The sequence below is a fragment of the Cotesia typhae genome, unplaced genomic scaffold (assembly GCF_013202065.1).
Source record: "Cotesia typhae breed Kobodo isofemale line unplaced genomic scaffold, CoteBio_Ctyphae contig_10, whole genome shotgun sequence".
Classification (NCBI taxonomy): Eukaryota; Metazoa; Arthropoda; class Insecta; order Hymenoptera; family Braconidae; genus Cotesia; species Cotesia typhae.
In genome coordinates this window covers 863,533-879,121 of record NW_027423710.1, presented here as the reverse complement: position 1 = coordinate 879,121, position 15,589 = coordinate 863,533, and the positions used below count along the sequence as shown (strand labels likewise).

Below are 15,589 nucleotides of genomic sequence, written 5' to 3'. Positions count from 1 at the left end.
ATAAAAAATAAAACAGATGGCACTTTTGACTTGAATAAAAATAATAATAATAATAATAATAATAATAATAATAATAATAATAATAATAATAGTAACTGTTGAAGAACGACTGTCGTGGTCAAAAAATACATGTATTTATAATTATTTATACATATTAAATTATATGGATATATAGTACATGCAATATGTGTTGAATTATGATTTGTCATTGATAATAAATTTAACATCACTTTGAAGGAAAAATAAATAAATATCTATGTTGAAATAGGTATGTTTATTTACTGAATTATTATTTAAACACCAATAGATCAATTAATAAAGAGAAATAAAATATTGATAACGTTTTTTTGTATTATATTTTCAGAATGTCAATATCAGCACGTACACGAGTGTAAAATAATAACAAAACAAATATATATATATATATATATATATATATATATATATTTATATATATATATATGTAAAAAAAAAAAAAAAAAAATGAGTGATGATCTTAATAAGAATCCATTTGTCGGTTTATTTACGACACCCAACGAAGCTGCCTCATTTTTATCACAAGCAACAACTATTGACCCCGTGACAACACCAACAACATCACCATCAGCTATTAGCCAACCTGTGTCAAGTGTTCAAGATGATGATAGTGTTTATTTAAATGAAAATAATATCGAAACTGGTAAAGTAAATCATGAAAATAATGATCGAGAGGACGAAATAATCCAACAAGTATTTGGTTTGCTTTTAAATTCTAAAATTCCTTGCCGAGGAAGTAAACAGCAGCAATTGTTGGTATCTATTGACAGTGATGACATTGAGAATGGTATTTTTGAGCGTCTGACATTGCTCGATATACCTAGCAAGTTAGTTCCTGAAAAAGGACCAACAGCTGATCCTCATTTTCTCCAATCAGAAGTAATAACTTATCTTTTTGAGTGTTACTGTAGGCTTGAACAACTAAATAAAGACAAAGATATTGTTGAAAATCTTAAACAAATAACTCTTCGATCTGCTGGTACAGCATTGCAACCAGACATTTTTCAAGATCAAGAGGTAATTTTTTTTATTTATATTTTTGTTTATTTAAATTATTCAATACTATTTATCTACATATATTTAATTTTAGGTTGATTCACAATTTTTAAGATTATTTATGGATGATTCGATGTTGACCCAAGCTGAAAAATTTACACAAGAATTGGCAGCCATTATAAAGACAGATTATCCCGAAGATGCTGAACATATATTCATGTCGTCATTTAAACCAATTTTGAAAGTTATTCACCAACAAGTAACCAACAGCAATCTTATAATTTATCGTCAGTATTGGTTTAATATTATCCATACTTTTTCAAATATTGAGCCATTGGCAAAAGTTTTAATCCGTTACTGTACTCCAATATCATCATCATCATCATCGTCAACGTCAACGTCAACGTCAACGTCAACGACAAGTATACAAGGATCAGTATATGGAAGTACTTTATTAGGTAGTTTATTATCGTTGAGTTGTTTGCCAAAGTCATTTGGAGAACCTTTTGATTTTTTCAACGACAAACCGTTGATTCAACCGATAATAACAACCACTGAAGGAAACATATGGACAGCAATGAACGCTCTTTGCGAGTCTCTGTACAAAGTTATTCATTCTCTGTTAAAATGTTCTTCAGAGATAAGACACTTGACTCTTGACTGGATTGGTAAATGCTTACAAGCGAATGCCAGTCGCGGTAAACTCTGGAATAATTCCCAAACAAGTATTGGTGGGAATGGACTTTCACCGTTGATAGTTTCTGATGGTTTTATGCTGAACCTTGGTAATGTTTTGCTGAGACTGTGTCAGCCGTTTTGTACATTGAAAAAAACTCCTAAAATAGATCCTACTTATTGTGTAGCAGCTGTTGAAATATTGACTGAAGATGAACGACGGACAAGAGGTATTCATCTGGTTGGTATTAACAAGGAAACATGTCTTATTCCATCTACAACAACAACAATAACTATCGCTGATGATGATGATGATAATAATAGCAGTGATGAAAAATTTGATACTTTTGCAGCTAGTAGTAGTAGTAGTAGTAATAGTAGTAGTAGTACATTTGGATTTGTTACTGAATGTTTTTATTTTACCCACAGAGCATTAGATTTAGGTTATCGTGTTGTTCTTGATAAATTAATCAAAACAAATCAAGAATTAGCACGAATACAAAGAATTTATAATGACGCACAAGCAAGCTCAAATTCTGAAGTATTTCAAGTAATTACTCAACGTATGGAAATGGAAATGACAAAATATTTATCATACCGTGCAAGTTTGTTGGCTCCAGAATTATTGAATTTACTGGCCAAATTTCATGCAACTACCGCTTTTTGGTTAATGCAAGTCAACATAAACATTCCCACCAATTTAAATGACAATTTAATAAATAATAATAATAATAATAATAATAATAATGAAAAAACTTTTAAGTTTTTAGATCAAGAACCAAAACTTGTGACATTCCCACTTCCAGATACTGTACCAGAAACTCTTAAGTACATACCTGAATTTATAGTAGAAAATACTATTGGATTTATTTGTTTTTTACGTCGATTTAATCCAAATACATTTGAAGAACAGGGTGAAAATTTTTTAAATCCTATATTAACAGAAATAATAGTCCTGATGGAATCACCAAAACGATTATTTAATCCTCATCTTCGTGCTCAACTTGCTAAAACTTTGGAAGCACTTTTGCCCAATACATCACCATTATCTTATACATTGAATTCAGAATCGAGATTGGGTGATGGGAATGATGATAATCCCAATGATGATGATGATGATGATGATGATGATAATGATAATGATAATGATAATGATAATGATAATGATAATGATGATGATGATGATGATGATGATGATAATAACGATAATAATGATGAAGATGGTATTAGTGCTTTTATTGACTACGATAACGATGATGATGATAATGATTATAGTTTTTCTCAGCATCAACGACAGCAACAACCAAATTTGTCAACTCTTGGGACATTCAATAGAGAAAAATTATTTATAAATCATCCTCACTGTAATCAGATAGTAAAAAATTTGATAGAGGTATTTGTGAGCATTGAAATGACCGGTCAGAGTGTTCAATTTGAACAAAAATTTAATTATCGTCGTCCTATGTACACTGTTATGAAATATTTATGGAAAATAAAGCAACATCGTGATAATTTCAAGCGGCTTGCCAAAGAAGCTGAAGATAATATGGAAGCGGTAAAGCCACCGTTGTTTTTACGTTTTATTAATTTATTAATGAACGATGCGGTATTTTTATTGGACGAAGCTTTATCAAATATGGCACAGTTGAAGCAAATGTTGAGAGCTAGAGAAAATGGTGAATGGGACAAGTTACCAGCTCATGAACGGGATCAAAAAATAAGTTATTTGCATCACATTGGTATGACAGCAAGGTTTGACAATATTCTTGGTCGTGAAACTATATCGACATTTAAAATGTTAACCTCCGAAATAAAATCTATTTTTTGTCACTCGACGATGGTTGACCGTATAGCATCGATGTTAAATTACTTGTTGCTTGAATTAGTTGGCCCGAATAAAAAAAATTTTAAAGTTAAAGACCAAAAGGAGTATGAATTTAATCCAGCAAAATTGGTTTTAAACATTTGTGTTATATATATTAATCTCGGTAGCAACAGTAATTTTACGTTGGCAGTTTCACAAGATGGACGATCTTACCGTGATAATCTATTCAAGCTTGCTGACAGTGTTCTGGTACGGATTGGTGGTATCAGTATTCTCGGAGAGTTTAATAATTTCGCTGTTAGAGTTGCCAATGCTGCTGCTATTAAAAAACAAGAGGAAGAAATTCTTACAGATGCGCCTGATGAATTTTTGGATCCAATTATGTCAACGTTGATGGTTGATCCTGTTATATTACCATCATCAAAAATATCTCTAGACCGTCAAACAATTGCTAGGTAATTATTTTATTTTAGATAATATTACTTGGATTAGAATTAAAATAATTATTTTATTTTTTAGACATCTGCTGAGTGATCAAACAGATCCATTTAATCGTTCACCTCTCACAATGGACATGGTAAAACCAGATGTTGATCTTTACAATAGAATTCAACAGTGGATATCGTTAAAAAAACAACAACACAAGATATAAAAAATTATTTAAAACAAAAAAATATTTTTAAGTTATTTAATTTTGTATAAATTTGAAATAATTTATACTTTTGTGTAAATATACAATATATAACAAAACGATAGATAAAGAGATGGAAAAAGAAGAAAATTTTTAAGTTTATAAACAGAAAAAAAAAAAAAAAAAAAAAAAAAAAAAATAAAACTTGTTAGTGTATTTAGTTTTTATTTTACATGAACGTAGATTCTAAACAAAACACACACATTTAAAACATTTAAAACATTTAAAATACTGTTTGTAGTAAAAAAAAAATAATATATATTATTAAGTTTTATGAATAATTTTTTAAACAGTATATAATATAATTGAAAAAGAAAGCTATTGTAATAATATGTGAATGTAAAATTTATCAGGGCAACTGTTTTTAAATAATTCTGTCGTTGATAATACTATTTGATTTGATTGTTATCGTATGTTGAAACATAAACAATAATAATTAAATTTAATCTAGAGCCTCTTTGAGTTGATTTAAATCGTAAACAAACCACCGAGATCCATTTTTAACGGTATCTCTGACGACATTACCACCAAAGCCAATAAATGCGTCTGCTGGTGGACATGCCTCAAGATCAGTTGCGCCATCCCCGATGTGAACAATTGTTTTAAAATTGTAATTTTCTTTCAATCTTTTGATGACTTGTGCTTTACCACCACTTTTAGCTGTAAGTTCATTCTCATCAAATCCACCAAATTCTCCTAAAAATTTCAATTTTATAATCATAATTATTGTTATTATTATTATTATTATTATTATTATTATTATTATTATTATTATTATTTTTATCAACGAACCGGTGAAATGAAAGAGAAGACGGTTGGCAAAAATATTATCTTTAGAAATATTTAATCGTGCAGCGACTGGTGATATCAGACACCGAAATCCGCCAGATACCAGGAAGACTTTTTTATTTTTTTCATGTAACTTATCGACTAGCTCTCTGGAAAAAAAAAAAAAAAAAAATTAAATCAACGTATTAGCAAATTATAATTAATTTATTTAAATAAAAATTATACTTAATTCCTGGCGTAAGTTTTGGTGGATGAATTTTTATAAATTGTTTTATTTGTTCCAAACTTGGTCGTATTATATTCAGCCGAACTGTTAAAGATTGTTGAAAAGTCATGTTTCCTTGCATCGCTTTTTTAGTTCTAAAATTATAACGTTATAATATAATAATATTTTATCAGCTGGGAATTATTTTATACATGATAATTATTGTGAAAGCATATGATAATAATATAAAATAAATAGCTAAATACGGTATAGTATTTACCGTATGTGAGAGGTTTTAAAAAATGATTAATAACTTACAGCTCAGTAACTTGATCTCCTTTTCCGCAAAACTTGGCAAGTTCATCGATTCCCTCTTCTTGAATAACAGTTGAATCGACATCAAACGACACGGCATCCGCGTTTTTCCAAATTAATTTAATATCTTCAGTGTTCATGTTATTTAATGAATTTAATAATGAATAAAATTTAATATAATAATAATAATAATAATAATTATTATTATTATTATTATTATTATTATTATTATTATTATTATTATTATTATTATTACAACTAGTGTCTTTGGTTAAAAAATATTTTTTTTTTTAAACTTTTGACTGTGATGATGACGATTATGATGAGACTTTAGATTTGATTAATAGACTAAGAGTTGTCCCGTTTAATCATTGGAACCACCACATTAATAAATGATCGCGTGTTAGCTCTAACTGGCAGTGGTGGGATATGATATAGTTGATCTGAGCTGATCAAGTTATGAAAAAGTATGTTGTGCCAGTCTACGCGCACTCATTCCAACTCTAAATTGTTTTTTTTTTTTTTTTTTTTTTTTTTTCAATTCCTATCTCTATCTTTTTTTCTTTCTTTCTTTCATTCAGTGTTTCTCTTACTTTTCTAGTTACAGCTCTTGGAGCTACGAGTTAAAAACTAGTTTACTAATTTTATCATTATTAACATATATGTTTTACAAATAATAATAAATATTTTAAAATGTCTAATAATTATAATTTATAATAATAATCAAGGTTATATTTTTTTATCATCTTCATTTCAATTTTCGTGATAAAAAATACCCCACGTGTATATATTTAATTTAATAAATTCTAAATTACATATTTTTCGACTAATCTTGATATAGTTTTTTTTTTTTTTTTTTTTTTTCCCTTTATTTCAATAAAGACCAATATAAAAATATCTATTATATTAAAATAATATAAAGAAGCAATCATGAATAATTAATAAAAAAAAAAAAAAATAGTTTGTGTGTCATGTATGACACTATCTCCAAGGTCTTGTGAATAGTGAACAATAAATTAGTAATAATAATAATAATAATAATAATAATAATGCTGTTGACGACGATGATGATGATGCTGATGCTGAAGTTATTAAATCAAGGGTATTCCTTTCCCCTTTACATCATTTGCGAGTTTGTATAAATATACTCACCGTAATAATTATCTCGTTACTTATTCACTTGTTAAGTTTCATAGGTGTACAACACAATTGCACAAATTAAATAAAATATGTGATTAAATATTTTAATAGTTTAAAAGTCTCCAAAATGATTAATATTAATAAAATAATTATTTTTAGTTTATTAATAATAGTTTTAAATGATAATGTAGACTGTGATTCTGAAACTCTGGTAAAAAATGACCGATTAAATAAGAGTAATAAAAAAATTTTAACAATTAAAACCATACCTGGGTATCCTGGATCACGAAGTGATGTTTATGAAATACTTATGGAGCCTTATTACTTTGTAAATATTTGTTATTTGTTAAATATTTTTATTTTATATTTAATATGATTTTTTAATACACCGGTTATAGTACATTGGAAAGAAAGGGCTGGCTGAAATAAAAAGTTACGATGATGAGGAAATTTTATTAAATGGACCACAAGGTAAACTTATGTTTCAACAATTGCCAGAAGGTTTGAGAATTAACGGAACTATCACTGGATTGCCTTTTGGAGTATATAAGTTATATATTAATCAACGGGGACTTATTTCTAAGGGATGTAAATCAAGTGGAGGACACTATAACCCCTATAAGGTTATAGTTTTTATATAAATTTAAATTACTACTTTTAATTATTTTTTAAAATAAAAACTACAAAACACAGGTTGATCATTTAACACTGGATCCATTGGAAGACATTGGTGATTTGGGTGAATTTGAGGCACAAGATAAAATAACTCAAATAAATGTATTGAGCAAATATTTGACATTGACTGGAGCTAATGGAGTAATTGGACGCACAGTTGTTGTAGAAAATCTACAAGATTCTTATCAAAGTTTTCCAGTTTGTGGAATTATTGGGGTCGCTTAACATTGCGATAATATTTATTAATTTTTATTAACATTTTTTGAATATTCAAATCTTCTAGTATATTATTGTATAAATTATATTAATTTTTACTAATCTTTAAGTAAGATAATTATATAAAACTAATGTTTTTTTATTATTCAATAAACATTATTGTCTTGAAAAATTTTGTATTTATTTTATTTATCAACTAAATAAAAAAAATTTAACAAATATTTTTAATTTTTATTTTTCAATTGAAAAAGATATAAGATTAATAGTTAAAAATTTTTTACCAATAATTTTTAAAGAGGGAAAAAAAAAAAAAAAAAAAAAAAGACAAACATTGACCCCGACGTGATTTGAACACGCAACCTTCTGATCTGGAGTCAGACGCGCTACCGTTGCGCCACGGAGTCATATATTTACAGGTGAGTTTATTGTTATAGAAAGTTTAACAGTTGTAATTACCTTTACATAATTGTATAACGATAAATTTAAAGAGTGATAAATATTAAAAATGAAAAACAATTGCAGAATACAAAAGAAGTGAATTACTCGGAAAATCATGATAATAAAATGAAGGTGGATATTCAACGAATACTGTGTTTTTTTCACGTGACAATCCTTGATAGTTATTAACAATAGTTTAAGTTACCGCGTTACAATAACGGAATTGATTTTTTTACAACGTTAATCGTAAAAAAAAAAAAAAAAAAAAATAATAATAATAATAATAATAAACAATCGAGATTAAACGGCCAAGTGGGAGACCTTAAACGTCATTTAAAATCTTTGCGTATTTCAAACCACAGTTATTAAATTACGCCAGACTTGAATTGTATAAACTTAATATTTTTTTATAATTATTAGTAATTGTAATTTTTTTTTCTTTTACTTAAATATGGTGACAATTTTTATAAGTATTTAAAAAAATAAATTTATTAAAAATGAATGCAGACATAAAAAGTATGGAAATTGAAGAAAAAATTAAAAAACCAGGTAATATTAATTTAAATTTAAATTGTGTGATCTTGAAATAGTTTTATTGTCTGGTATCCTTTTATATGGACTATTAATAAGCATAATAAATATTATATTAAAGTGGTAATTTTATAATTAAAACAATTTATTTACTATTATTTATAGAATAAAATAGTCGATTATTTTTAGAAAAAGTTTACGCAATAAAATAGGATAATAAGTTTCGTAATTAATAGGCAGAGATTTAGAGAATTACTATAATAAAATATTTAAAAAATAAATTAAATTATTTAAATAATTGAAGGTTAAAGTTAATAACAATAATGTCATTAACTATTGGCTGATATGATAACGGCACTATCTAAAATAATTAATTACCATATTTTTATAAATAATAATATTGTTTATAATTATTTTTGTTTACAGGAGGCTTCGGAGCAAGACATTTACAATGTTTGTTATTATTTTTCGGGATAACGATTGCATACACCAATCGACTGTGCTTGTCATTGGCAATTGTCGCGATGAAAGGTGATGAGACCGTAAGTTTTATTATCTATTTTTAATTAAATAATGAGACAATAAATTTTCCATTAATCGTAGACTAATCATTTCCAATAAGCTATTTATTTATTTATAATTAAATGCTAAATAAATGCTATCACAGAAGCTTTCATCACACACAAGTGATAAAATAACAGCAGATAAGAGCGGAAAAACTCTCTGTATAATTGGATAACACACACACACACACACACACACACACACACACACACACACACACACACACACACACACATTGTTTAATCAGATAAAAATTATTTTTCTTCATCAATTACTGTTAAATTAGCTTAGTAATGAGATAAATGTGTGTTTATTATTATTATTATTATTTTTTTTTTTTTTCTAATATAGACTCATCAAATAGACTCGGATCATGCCGGAATTGTTTTGAGTTCTTTTTTTTGGGGCTACACAGTTATGCAAATACCATCTGGATATTTAGCCAGAGAATGGAGTGCTAAGCAAGTATTAGGCTGGGGAGTTCTGATTAATGGCATATTAAGTTTACTTATTCCAATCGCAAATGATAAAGGGGGTTGGGAAGCTACGTGCGCTTGCCGAGTCATCATGGGCTTGAGTCAAGCTTGTCTTTTGCCTTGCGTACATACATTTTTATCAAAATGGGTCCCGCCATCTGAAAGAAGCCGATTGGGTAATAATTATTCACTTATTAATTTATTCAATAATGTTATTATAATAATTAAAAATAAAAAATTTTACCTTAGGTAGTATTACGTATGCAGGAGCACAATTTGGTACTGCAATATCTTATCCTATTTCTGGAGTTTTGATTGAGTACGCCGGTTGGCGAAGTGTATTTTATTTCTTCGGCGCAGCGGCTATCTCCTGGTCGTCTATATTTTTTTTGTGCAGCTACGACACACCAAGTTTGTTGCTCCAATCAACCCATCATGTCTCCTGCATTAAGATAACCGATACAGAGAAAAAGTTTATTGAAGGGAATCTCGTAAAGTCTACAGAAGATATATCTGAAAAGGTAAATTTTTTAAATTATTTAAAAGGTACATTTTTAACGTTTAAATATTTAAATATTTTTTTAAGGGAAATATTAAAACTCCTTGGACTAGTATTCTTACCTCTGTAGCATTTTGGGCGCTGGCGATAGCTCACTGCGGACAAAACTGGGGATTTTGGATGTTATTGACAGAGCTGCCAACTTATATGGCGAATGTATTAAAGTTTAATTTTAAAGAGGTAATAAACTCTCGAGCGCATAATCAATAATTTTATTTAACAATAATAATAATAACAAGAGTCGAAAATTTTAGAATGGACTAATATCAGCGTTACCTTATTTGGCAATGCTACTGTTGACGGTCCCAGTTAGTTGGTTGACCGACTGGAGTCAAAAAAAAGGAATTTCACGGGGACGAGCAAGAAAAATAAGCAACACAGTTGGTCACTGGGGTCCTGGACTGGCTCTCTTGGCTCTTGCATTTGTTCCAGAAGGTTACACTACTTTGCCAGTAATTATATTAATTTTTGCGGTAGGTCTAAACGTTGGTACACTTTGTGGATTTCAACTTAATCACATTGATTTAAGTCCAAACTTTGCCGGAGTTCTCATGTCCATAACCAATTGTCTAGCTTCGGTGGTTGCTATTCTTGCTCCTATTATTGTCAGTTTCATCGTTAAAAATGAGGTAATTTAACTTGATTTAACTTGATCAGGTAAATTAATAAGAATTTATTAACAAAACTTTTTTTTTTAAGAGTAATGTACAGCAATGGCACACAGTATTTTACATATCAGCAGCAATCTACTTTTTGGGTAATTTAATATTTATAATATTCGGTAAAGGGGAAATTCAAAAATGGGATGATCCTAATTTTCAAACTCAAAATCAAGAAAAAATTATTTCAAAGTAATTACAGCAGTTATATTATTGTGATATTTAAATATATATATATATATATATATATATATATATATATATATATATATATATATATATATATATATATATTGACATTGATGATTTATATTTCATCATCTACCGTAACGTATAAAAATTTTTATTTAAATAAAAATTTATGTAATGAGAAAATTTGTATTGAAAAAAATAAATTTTCTTTATTACAAATTAACCGATCGATAATTAAATAAAATAGTCAATAAAATATAAAACACGTGCTATCACTCATGATTGTCCTCGGTACCAAAAGATAAGTTATTAATTTATCATAAAAAATCAAGAAAGAGGTATAATAGTGATAAAAAAAAAAAAGTAACAGCGATAAAATATATAAGAATTGGTAGGAAGAAAATCTTAGACACAAGTCTCGCTGGTGATTGATGTGAATAGTTGGGATTGCGATGTTTTAAAATACGTATAAATTTATAGAGACAACTACGTATTGTACCTTGAAAATAACCACGCAATTCGCGGACTCTTTGCTGGAGTGAGTAGTGGGGTACTTTTCGTACATATAGAACGCCATAAAACCTCATTGATGCGATCATTTTTGTTCAAAGTTAATGCGTTTACTTTACCGATAACATTTAAAGTGTAAAAAAATCACGCAAACAAGAGGAAAAAGAAGAAGAAGAAGAAGAAGAAGAAGAATAACAAATAGACCGTGATTTTTATTAATAATTAAAAATGACTCGACTGTCAACCCGCCGAATTTCAAGGGCGGAAAATATGAGGGTTCCACCTAATCCGCCAAAAGGTATTTCAATAATTGACCTAATATTAAAATTAATTAAATTATCTTGTTATAAAAATTGTTAAAAATTTATCTATTAAATGTATCGATATTAAATAAGATAAGATTGTTACAATTTCGATTAAATGATTAGATAGAGTTAAATAAATACAAAAATATTACAGCATCAATATGCTAAGAATGGAGAGATTGCACAAGGTAATTATTCTCAACACGTACAATTGACGAATGCTTGAGCATCTGCTTGTAAACCGTCTACATTCTTACATATTTTATTTAAAAAAAAAAAAAAAAAAAAAAAAAAACTAATTATACTTTTAGTTTGGTTAATTTAAATTTTTAAACAAAAATTTAGTCCTTGAATTGTGTCATTTAGTTTTCGCAATACTAAATTGTAAATAAAACTTGCAGCATTGATAGGATGCCGACATATCCAGATATTACTATTGACACTGGGATTTTTCTGTTGCTACGCTGTAAGAGTCGCGCTCTCGATTTCGCTGGTGGCAATGGTCAAACCGAATACCTCGAATCCTGACATTCAGGTGTTTTACTGGAGCGAGAGTGTCCAGAATACAATTTTGAGCTCGTTTTTTTGGGGATACGTGATAACACACATACCTGGTGGAGAACTTGCTCAAAGATTTGGAGCACAAAGATTTCTGTGCTTTGCTGTTGGAATTTGCGGCGTTGTTACAATATTAATTCCAACTGCGGCGACTTACGGAGGTTGGCAGGCTGTTATTGTCTTGAGAGTCTTGACTGGGGCGTGTCAAGGTGTTATTCCACCGGCAATACATACGATTTTGTCTAAGTGGGTGCCTGTTGATGAAAGAGGAAGAGCTGGTAAGTTTAAATCTAAAAAAAAAAAAAAAAAATAATAATAATAAGTAATGATGACATTGATTGATTATTTTAAAAATTAAAGGAAGCTGCACGTATTCGGGTGGATGGCTGGGGAACGTGATCGCATTACTAAGTTGTGGCGTCATCTCTGGTTCATCAATCGGCTGGCCTGGTAGTTTTTACATATGGGGCGGTATTGCTACTCTTTGGTCCATAACTTACTACTTTATGGGCAAAGAATCTCCAGCAGATCATCGTAGTATTCCATTAGACGAAAAAGAATACATTGAAATTAGCCTTGGAGTAACTGAGATAACTGAAGTAATAAATTATTTATTTTATTTTAATATCTATCTATCTATTATTTAATTTTAATTTTAATGTATAGTGTATAATATATATTATTAACAGCCGTTAAAGACACCTTGGACTGCCATTTTAACGTCAATACCCGTTTGGGCTCTTTTAATTGCCCAGTGCTCTCAAGCTTGGGGCTTTTGGATGCTCTTGACAAAAACACCGGCTTATATGAGCAGTGCAATGGGCTACAATATACAAGAGGTAAAAATAATTATATTATTATTTAAATTTACAACTAATTAAATAGAGAATATTAATAATTTAATGGTGGATTGTTATAATTGTTATTGTAATATACCAGTTATAATATTTTTTGTAATTAAATAGCCATCAAGGCAATGAATAATCGATTAGAAATCACCTAATCGTATAATTGTCAATTGTCCTCAAGGTCTGGCTGTTCATGACAATCGATCAGCAGTATCATCAGTAGAAGCAAGGCTTTAAATAAATTACTACTATTAATATTCTCTAGGTAAAATATTAAATTGACCTTATGTTTCCAAGATAAGGGTCAAGATTAACCGGAAAAATGTACGTGATACGTTTAAATAATTAAATATAAATTATAGAATGGCGTGGTATCAGCTCTACCGTATTTAGCGGCATGGCTACTTGGTTTTCCAATTAGTTTTACGGCAGATAGGTTGGTTAAGCGCGGCTACACGTCATTACAATCAATGAGAAAAATAGCAAACACTGTCGGAGAATGTATACCCGCAGCAGCGCTCATCGGACTGAGTTTTATTAACAGCGAGCATCGGAATGTCGCCGTTGTTGTTCTTATAGTGTCGGTGGCTTTTAATGTTGCGGTATTCAGCGGTCATCAAATGAATCACATGGATCTAAGTCCTAATTTTGCCGGTACTCTTATGGGTATTACTAATGCTTCAGCTAATATATGTGGTATTATGGCGCCACTTATTTATGGAGTTATTGTTTCTGATCCAGTATGTATTTTTTATTTTTTAAATTTATACTATTTATTTATTTATTTATTTTTTTTTTTTTTAGACTGATATTACTCAATGGAGAAAAGTTTATATACTTTCCGCGGGTATTTATATAGCTGGTAATTTTGCATTTGTATTTTTTGGCAAAGCGACAGTACAGTCTTGGAATGATGGAACGCAACATACGCTTGGAAATTCAACTGCACGTGAAAGTTATAAAATTCAAGAAGAACCGATGCCTTATGAATCTATTAAAAAAGATAATGAAAAAGATATTATTACAACTAAATTGTCACACATCCAAAATATTCAAAATGATCTGAAATAAATATTTTCATTTTCATAATAAATATAATAATTAATTACCTCAGTTATTTTTCACGTGATCCGTAGGATTCACCGAAAAAAGAGCTTTTAATATGATTAAAGTCCCAATTACACTTGTAAATAATGTAATGTAAGTTACGTAGGACCTGTGAGTCAATTCTCCTATCGGTATTATCCACATGTAGTTCTTAGTTTCCTTAAAAAAAAAAAAATATATATATATATATATATATATATATATATATATATATTATTGGTTTAAATGAATTTAAATAATTTACTTACAGTTTGATAAGGAATTTCCCGCCATTTAATCGCGAATCCTACGCAAGAATCACATAAATCTATCAAAGAAACTTGATACTCTTTGATACGTTTTTTACACCCCAAAAGAAGCTTCGGGAATGGTAAAATAACATTCGCATAATCTTCTTTTTCTTTGGCACGCTGGTACCGCTGATGAATCGTTAAGTTTAACGTCGTCGCGTCAAAATTCAAAGCTGTGCAAAATGATACGCTTTGCGGTTTAGCTTCTTCAGCGAATAATTCGACGTTTGTTTCTCCGACTGCGCACGCTCGCATCTGAAAATTCATTATTCAATATTTGTTAATTCAATAAATTATAAAAAAAAAAGTATCTTTGATAATTACATTCGTGAATCGTTGTAAATCAGCTAACTCATCAATGTTGACATACAGTTCTTGAGGTAATTCTAAATATAGCGCGACATGACAGTCGTAGTTTATGTATTTTTTTGCTTCTACTTGATAATTAATTGTTCTGAAATAAACTAATCATTTTAATTTTTTGATTTTTAGTGAAAAAAATAAGTATTTTTTTTATTTAGCTGAAAATTTTTATAAAATCTAAAACATAATAAAAATAAAACAAACCTGTGAAATCCATTTCCATCAACGTAAAAATTAACTCCAACATTTGAATCACAATTAATGGTATTTAAAACATTTAAATAAATAAATATAACTATTGTATTTCGAGAGTACATAATCCTTAATTTATTTTTGGTTATTTAAAAACACAAAGTTATAATAATAATAATAATAGTAATAATAAACTCCGGGTCAGCTGACTAGTTATTTGAATTTTATCCGCTAGATCTCGCCACTTGTCGGTTTATGTTTATATGGATCTTTCATTTTTTAACAATTAAATAGAAATTTAAATTATACGCTGCGCGCGCGCGCGCCTCAATTTTAACCAATTATAACCAATAACCAATCAAGGAGTATATTTTTTCATTAGTTCGATATATATCGACAATATCGAGATTAAGCTCACTTCAATTCGATCACAA

At 28.8% G+C, this 15,589-nt stretch overlaps 6 protein-coding genes and 1 non-coding gene across 10 annotated transcripts; 4 read left to right on the top strand and 3 right to left on the bottom strand.

Moving 5' to 3' along the window:
• The first annotated feature begins 120 nt into the window (after positions 1-120).
• Ube4a (Ubiquitination factor E4A) lies at positions 121-4,339 on the top strand. Its single transcript, XM_074241194.1, has 4 exons — positions 121-268; positions 365-1,053; positions 1,127-3,987; positions 4,052-4,339. Exons 2-4 carry the CDS (start codon positions 484-486, stop codon positions 4,182-4,184), a joined length of 3,564 nt encoding a protein of 1,187 aa, XP_074097295.1. The 5' UTR covers positions 121-268; positions 365-483; the 3' UTR covers positions 4,185-4,339.
• A 49-nt stretch (positions 4,340-4,388) lies between these two features.
• On the bottom strand, positions 4,389-5,962 carry Aay (phosphoserine phosphatase). The gene is made up of 4 exons (XM_074243177.1): positions 5,536-5,962; positions 5,238-5,372; positions 5,016-5,161; positions 4,389-4,919 (listed from the first exon to the last, which is right to left on the bottom strand). The coding sequence occupies exons 1-4, from the start codon at positions 5,670-5,672 to the stop codon at positions 4,666-4,668; spliced, it is 672 nt and encodes a 223-aa protein (XP_074099278.1). The 5' UTR covers positions 5,673-5,962; the 3' UTR covers positions 4,389-4,665.
• Positions 5,963-6,458: 496 nt separating this feature from the next.
• Positions 6,459-7,735, top strand: LOC141527460 (superoxide dismutase [Cu-Zn]-like). 2 transcript variants are annotated; one of them, XM_074242998.1, is made up of 4 exons: positions 6,459-6,664; positions 6,832-7,000; positions 7,071-7,295; positions 7,366-7,735. In XM_074242998.1, exons 1-4 carry the CDS (start codon positions 6,582-6,584, stop codon positions 7,570-7,572), a joined length of 684 nt encoding a protein of 227 aa, XP_074099099.1. In that variant the 5' UTR covers positions 6,459-6,581; the 3' UTR covers positions 7,573-7,735. The 2 variants fall into 2 exon arrangements, with proteins under 2 accessions (XP_074099099.1, XP_074099175.1); XM_074243074.1 differs by having other exon boundaries at positions 6,462-6,634.
• Positions 7,736-7,895: 160 nt separating this feature from the next.
• Positions 7,896-7,967, bottom strand: Trnaw-cca (transfer RNA tryptophan (anticodon CCA)). Its single transcript has one exon. It is a non-coding gene; the product is annotated as a tRNA-Trp (tRNA).
• Positions 7,968-8,345: 378 nt separating this feature from the next.
• LOC141526850 (putative inorganic phosphate cotransporter) lies at positions 8,346-11,695 on the top strand. The gene is made up of 7 exons (XM_074242016.1): positions 8,346-8,550; positions 8,959-9,074; positions 9,448-9,748; positions 9,822-10,093; positions 10,159-10,311; positions 10,386-10,760; positions 10,831-11,695. The coding sequence occupies exons 1-7, from the start codon at positions 8,499-8,501 to the stop codon at positions 10,984-10,986; spliced, it is 1,425 nt and encodes a 474-aa protein (XP_074098117.1). The 5' UTR covers positions 8,346-8,498; the 3' UTR covers positions 10,987-11,695.
• On the top strand, positions 11,650-14,311 carry LOC141526785 (putative inorganic phosphate cotransporter). Its single transcript, XM_074241912.1, has 6 exons — positions 11,650-11,790; positions 12,199-12,633; positions 12,716-12,954; positions 13,045-13,194; positions 13,566-13,943; positions 14,008-14,311. The coding sequence occupies exons 1-6, from the start codon at positions 11,721-11,723 to the stop codon at positions 14,272-14,274; spliced, it is 1,539 nt and encodes a 512-aa protein (XP_074098013.1). The 5' UTR covers positions 11,650-11,720; the 3' UTR covers positions 14,275-14,311.
• On the bottom strand, positions 12,507-15,344 carry LOC141527298 (phosphatidylinositol-glycan biosynthesis class X protein). Of its 3 annotated transcripts, none has more exons than XM_074242804.1 (5): positions 15,168-15,344; positions 14,925-15,054; positions 14,559-14,855; positions 14,313-14,469; positions 12,507-12,645 (listed from the first exon to the last, which is right to left on the bottom strand). In XM_074242804.1, exons 1-4 carry the CDS (start codon positions 15,278-15,280, stop codon positions 14,314-14,316), a joined length of 696 nt encoding a protein of 231 aa, XP_074098905.1. In that variant the 5' UTR covers positions 15,281-15,344; the 3' UTR covers positions 12,507-12,645; position 14,313. The 3 variants fall into 3 exon arrangements, with proteins under 3 accessions (XP_074098905.1, XP_074098846.1, XP_074098989.1); XM_074242745.1 differs by lacking the exon at positions 12,507-12,645 and adding an exon at positions 14,056-14,194 and having other exon boundaries at positions 15,168-15,337; XM_074242888.1 differs by lacking the exon at positions 12,507-12,645 and adding an exon at positions 14,056-14,194 and having other exon boundaries at positions 14,925-15,064; positions 15,168-15,288.
• Positions 15,345-15,589: the final 245 nt, after the last annotated feature.

What these genes read in the sequence shown, in the direction of transcription:
- Ube4a (XM_074241194.1), top strand. Translation starts at nt 484, where the DNA reads ATGAGTGATGATCTTAATAAGAATCCATTTGTCGGTTTATTTACGACA. An exon ending in ACATTTTTCAAGATCAAGAG is followed by an intron (nt 1,054 to 1,126) that starts GTAATTTTTTTT and finishes ATTTAATTTTAG; the next exon opens with GTTGATTCACAATTTTTAAG. An exon ending in GACCGTCAAACAATTGCTAG is followed by an intron (nt 3,988 to 4,051) that starts GTAATTATTTTA and finishes TTTATTTTTTAG; the next exon opens with ACATCTGCTGAGTGATCAAA.
- Aay (XM_074243177.1), bottom strand. Translation starts at nt 5,672, where the DNA reads ATGAACACTGAAGATATTAAATTAATTTGGAAAAACGCGGATGCCGTG. An exon ending in AAACTTACGCCAGGAATTAA is followed by an intron (nt 5,162 to 5,237) that starts GTATAATTTTTA and finishes TTTTTTTTCCAG; the next exon opens with AGAGCTAGTCGATAAGTTAC. An exon ending in TCTTCTCTTTCATTTCACCG is followed by an intron (nt 4,920 to 5,015) that starts GTTCGTTGATAA and finishes TGAAATTTTTAG; the next exon opens with GAGAATTTGGTGGATTTGAT.
- LOC141527460 (XM_074242998.1), top strand. Translation starts at nt 6,582, where the DNA reads ATGCTGTTGACGACGATGATGATGATGCTGATGCTGAAGTTATTAAAT. An exon ending in CCCCTTTACATCATTTGCGA is followed by an intron (nt 6,665 to 6,831) that starts GTTTGTATAAAT and finishes AATTATTTTTAG; the next exon opens with TTTATTAATAATAGTTTTAA. An exon ending in TTATGGAGCCTTATTACTTT is followed by an intron (nt 7,001 to 7,070) that starts GTAAATATTTGT and finishes CACCGGTTATAG; the next exon opens with TACATTGGAAAGAAAGGGCT.
- LOC141526850 (XM_074242016.1), top strand. Translation starts at nt 8,499, where the DNA reads ATGAATGCAGACATAAAAAGTATGGAAATTGAAGAAAAAATTAAAAAA. An exon ending in CAGAAGATATATCTGAAAAG is followed by an intron (nt 10,094 to 10,158) that starts GTAAATTTTTTA and finishes TATTTTTTTAAG; the next exon opens with GGAAATATTAAAACTCCTTG. An exon ending in GTTTCATCGTTAAAAATGAG is followed by an intron (nt 10,761 to 10,830) that starts GTAATTTAACTT and finishes TTTTTTTTTAAG; the next exon opens with AGTAATGTACAGCAATGGCA.
- LOC141526785 (XM_074241912.1), top strand. Translation starts at nt 11,721, where the DNA reads ATGACTCGACTGTCAACCCGCCGAATTTCAAGGGCGGAAAATATGAGG. An exon ending in TGATGAAAGAGGAAGAGCTG is followed by an intron (nt 12,634 to 12,715) that starts GTAAGTTTAAAT and finishes TAAAAATTAAAG; the next exon opens with GAAGCTGCACGTATTCGGGT. An exon ending in TGGGCTACAATATACAAGAG is followed by an intron (nt 13,195 to 13,565) that starts GTAAAAATAATT and finishes TATAAATTATAG; the next exon opens with AATGGCGTGGTATCAGCTCT.
- LOC141527298 (XM_074242804.1), bottom strand. Translation starts at nt 15,280, where the DNA reads ATGTACTCTCGAAATACAATAGTTATATTTATTTATTTAAATGTTTTA. An exon ending in ATTTACAACGATTCACGAAT is followed by an intron (nt 14,856 to 14,924) that starts GTAATTATCAAA and finishes ATGAATTTTCAG; the next exon opens with ATGCGAGCGTGCGCAGTCGG. An exon ending in GGGAAATTCCTTATCAAACT is followed by an intron (nt 14,470 to 14,558) that starts GTAAGTAAATTA and finishes TTTTTTTTTAAG; the next exon opens with GAAACTAAGAACTACATGTG.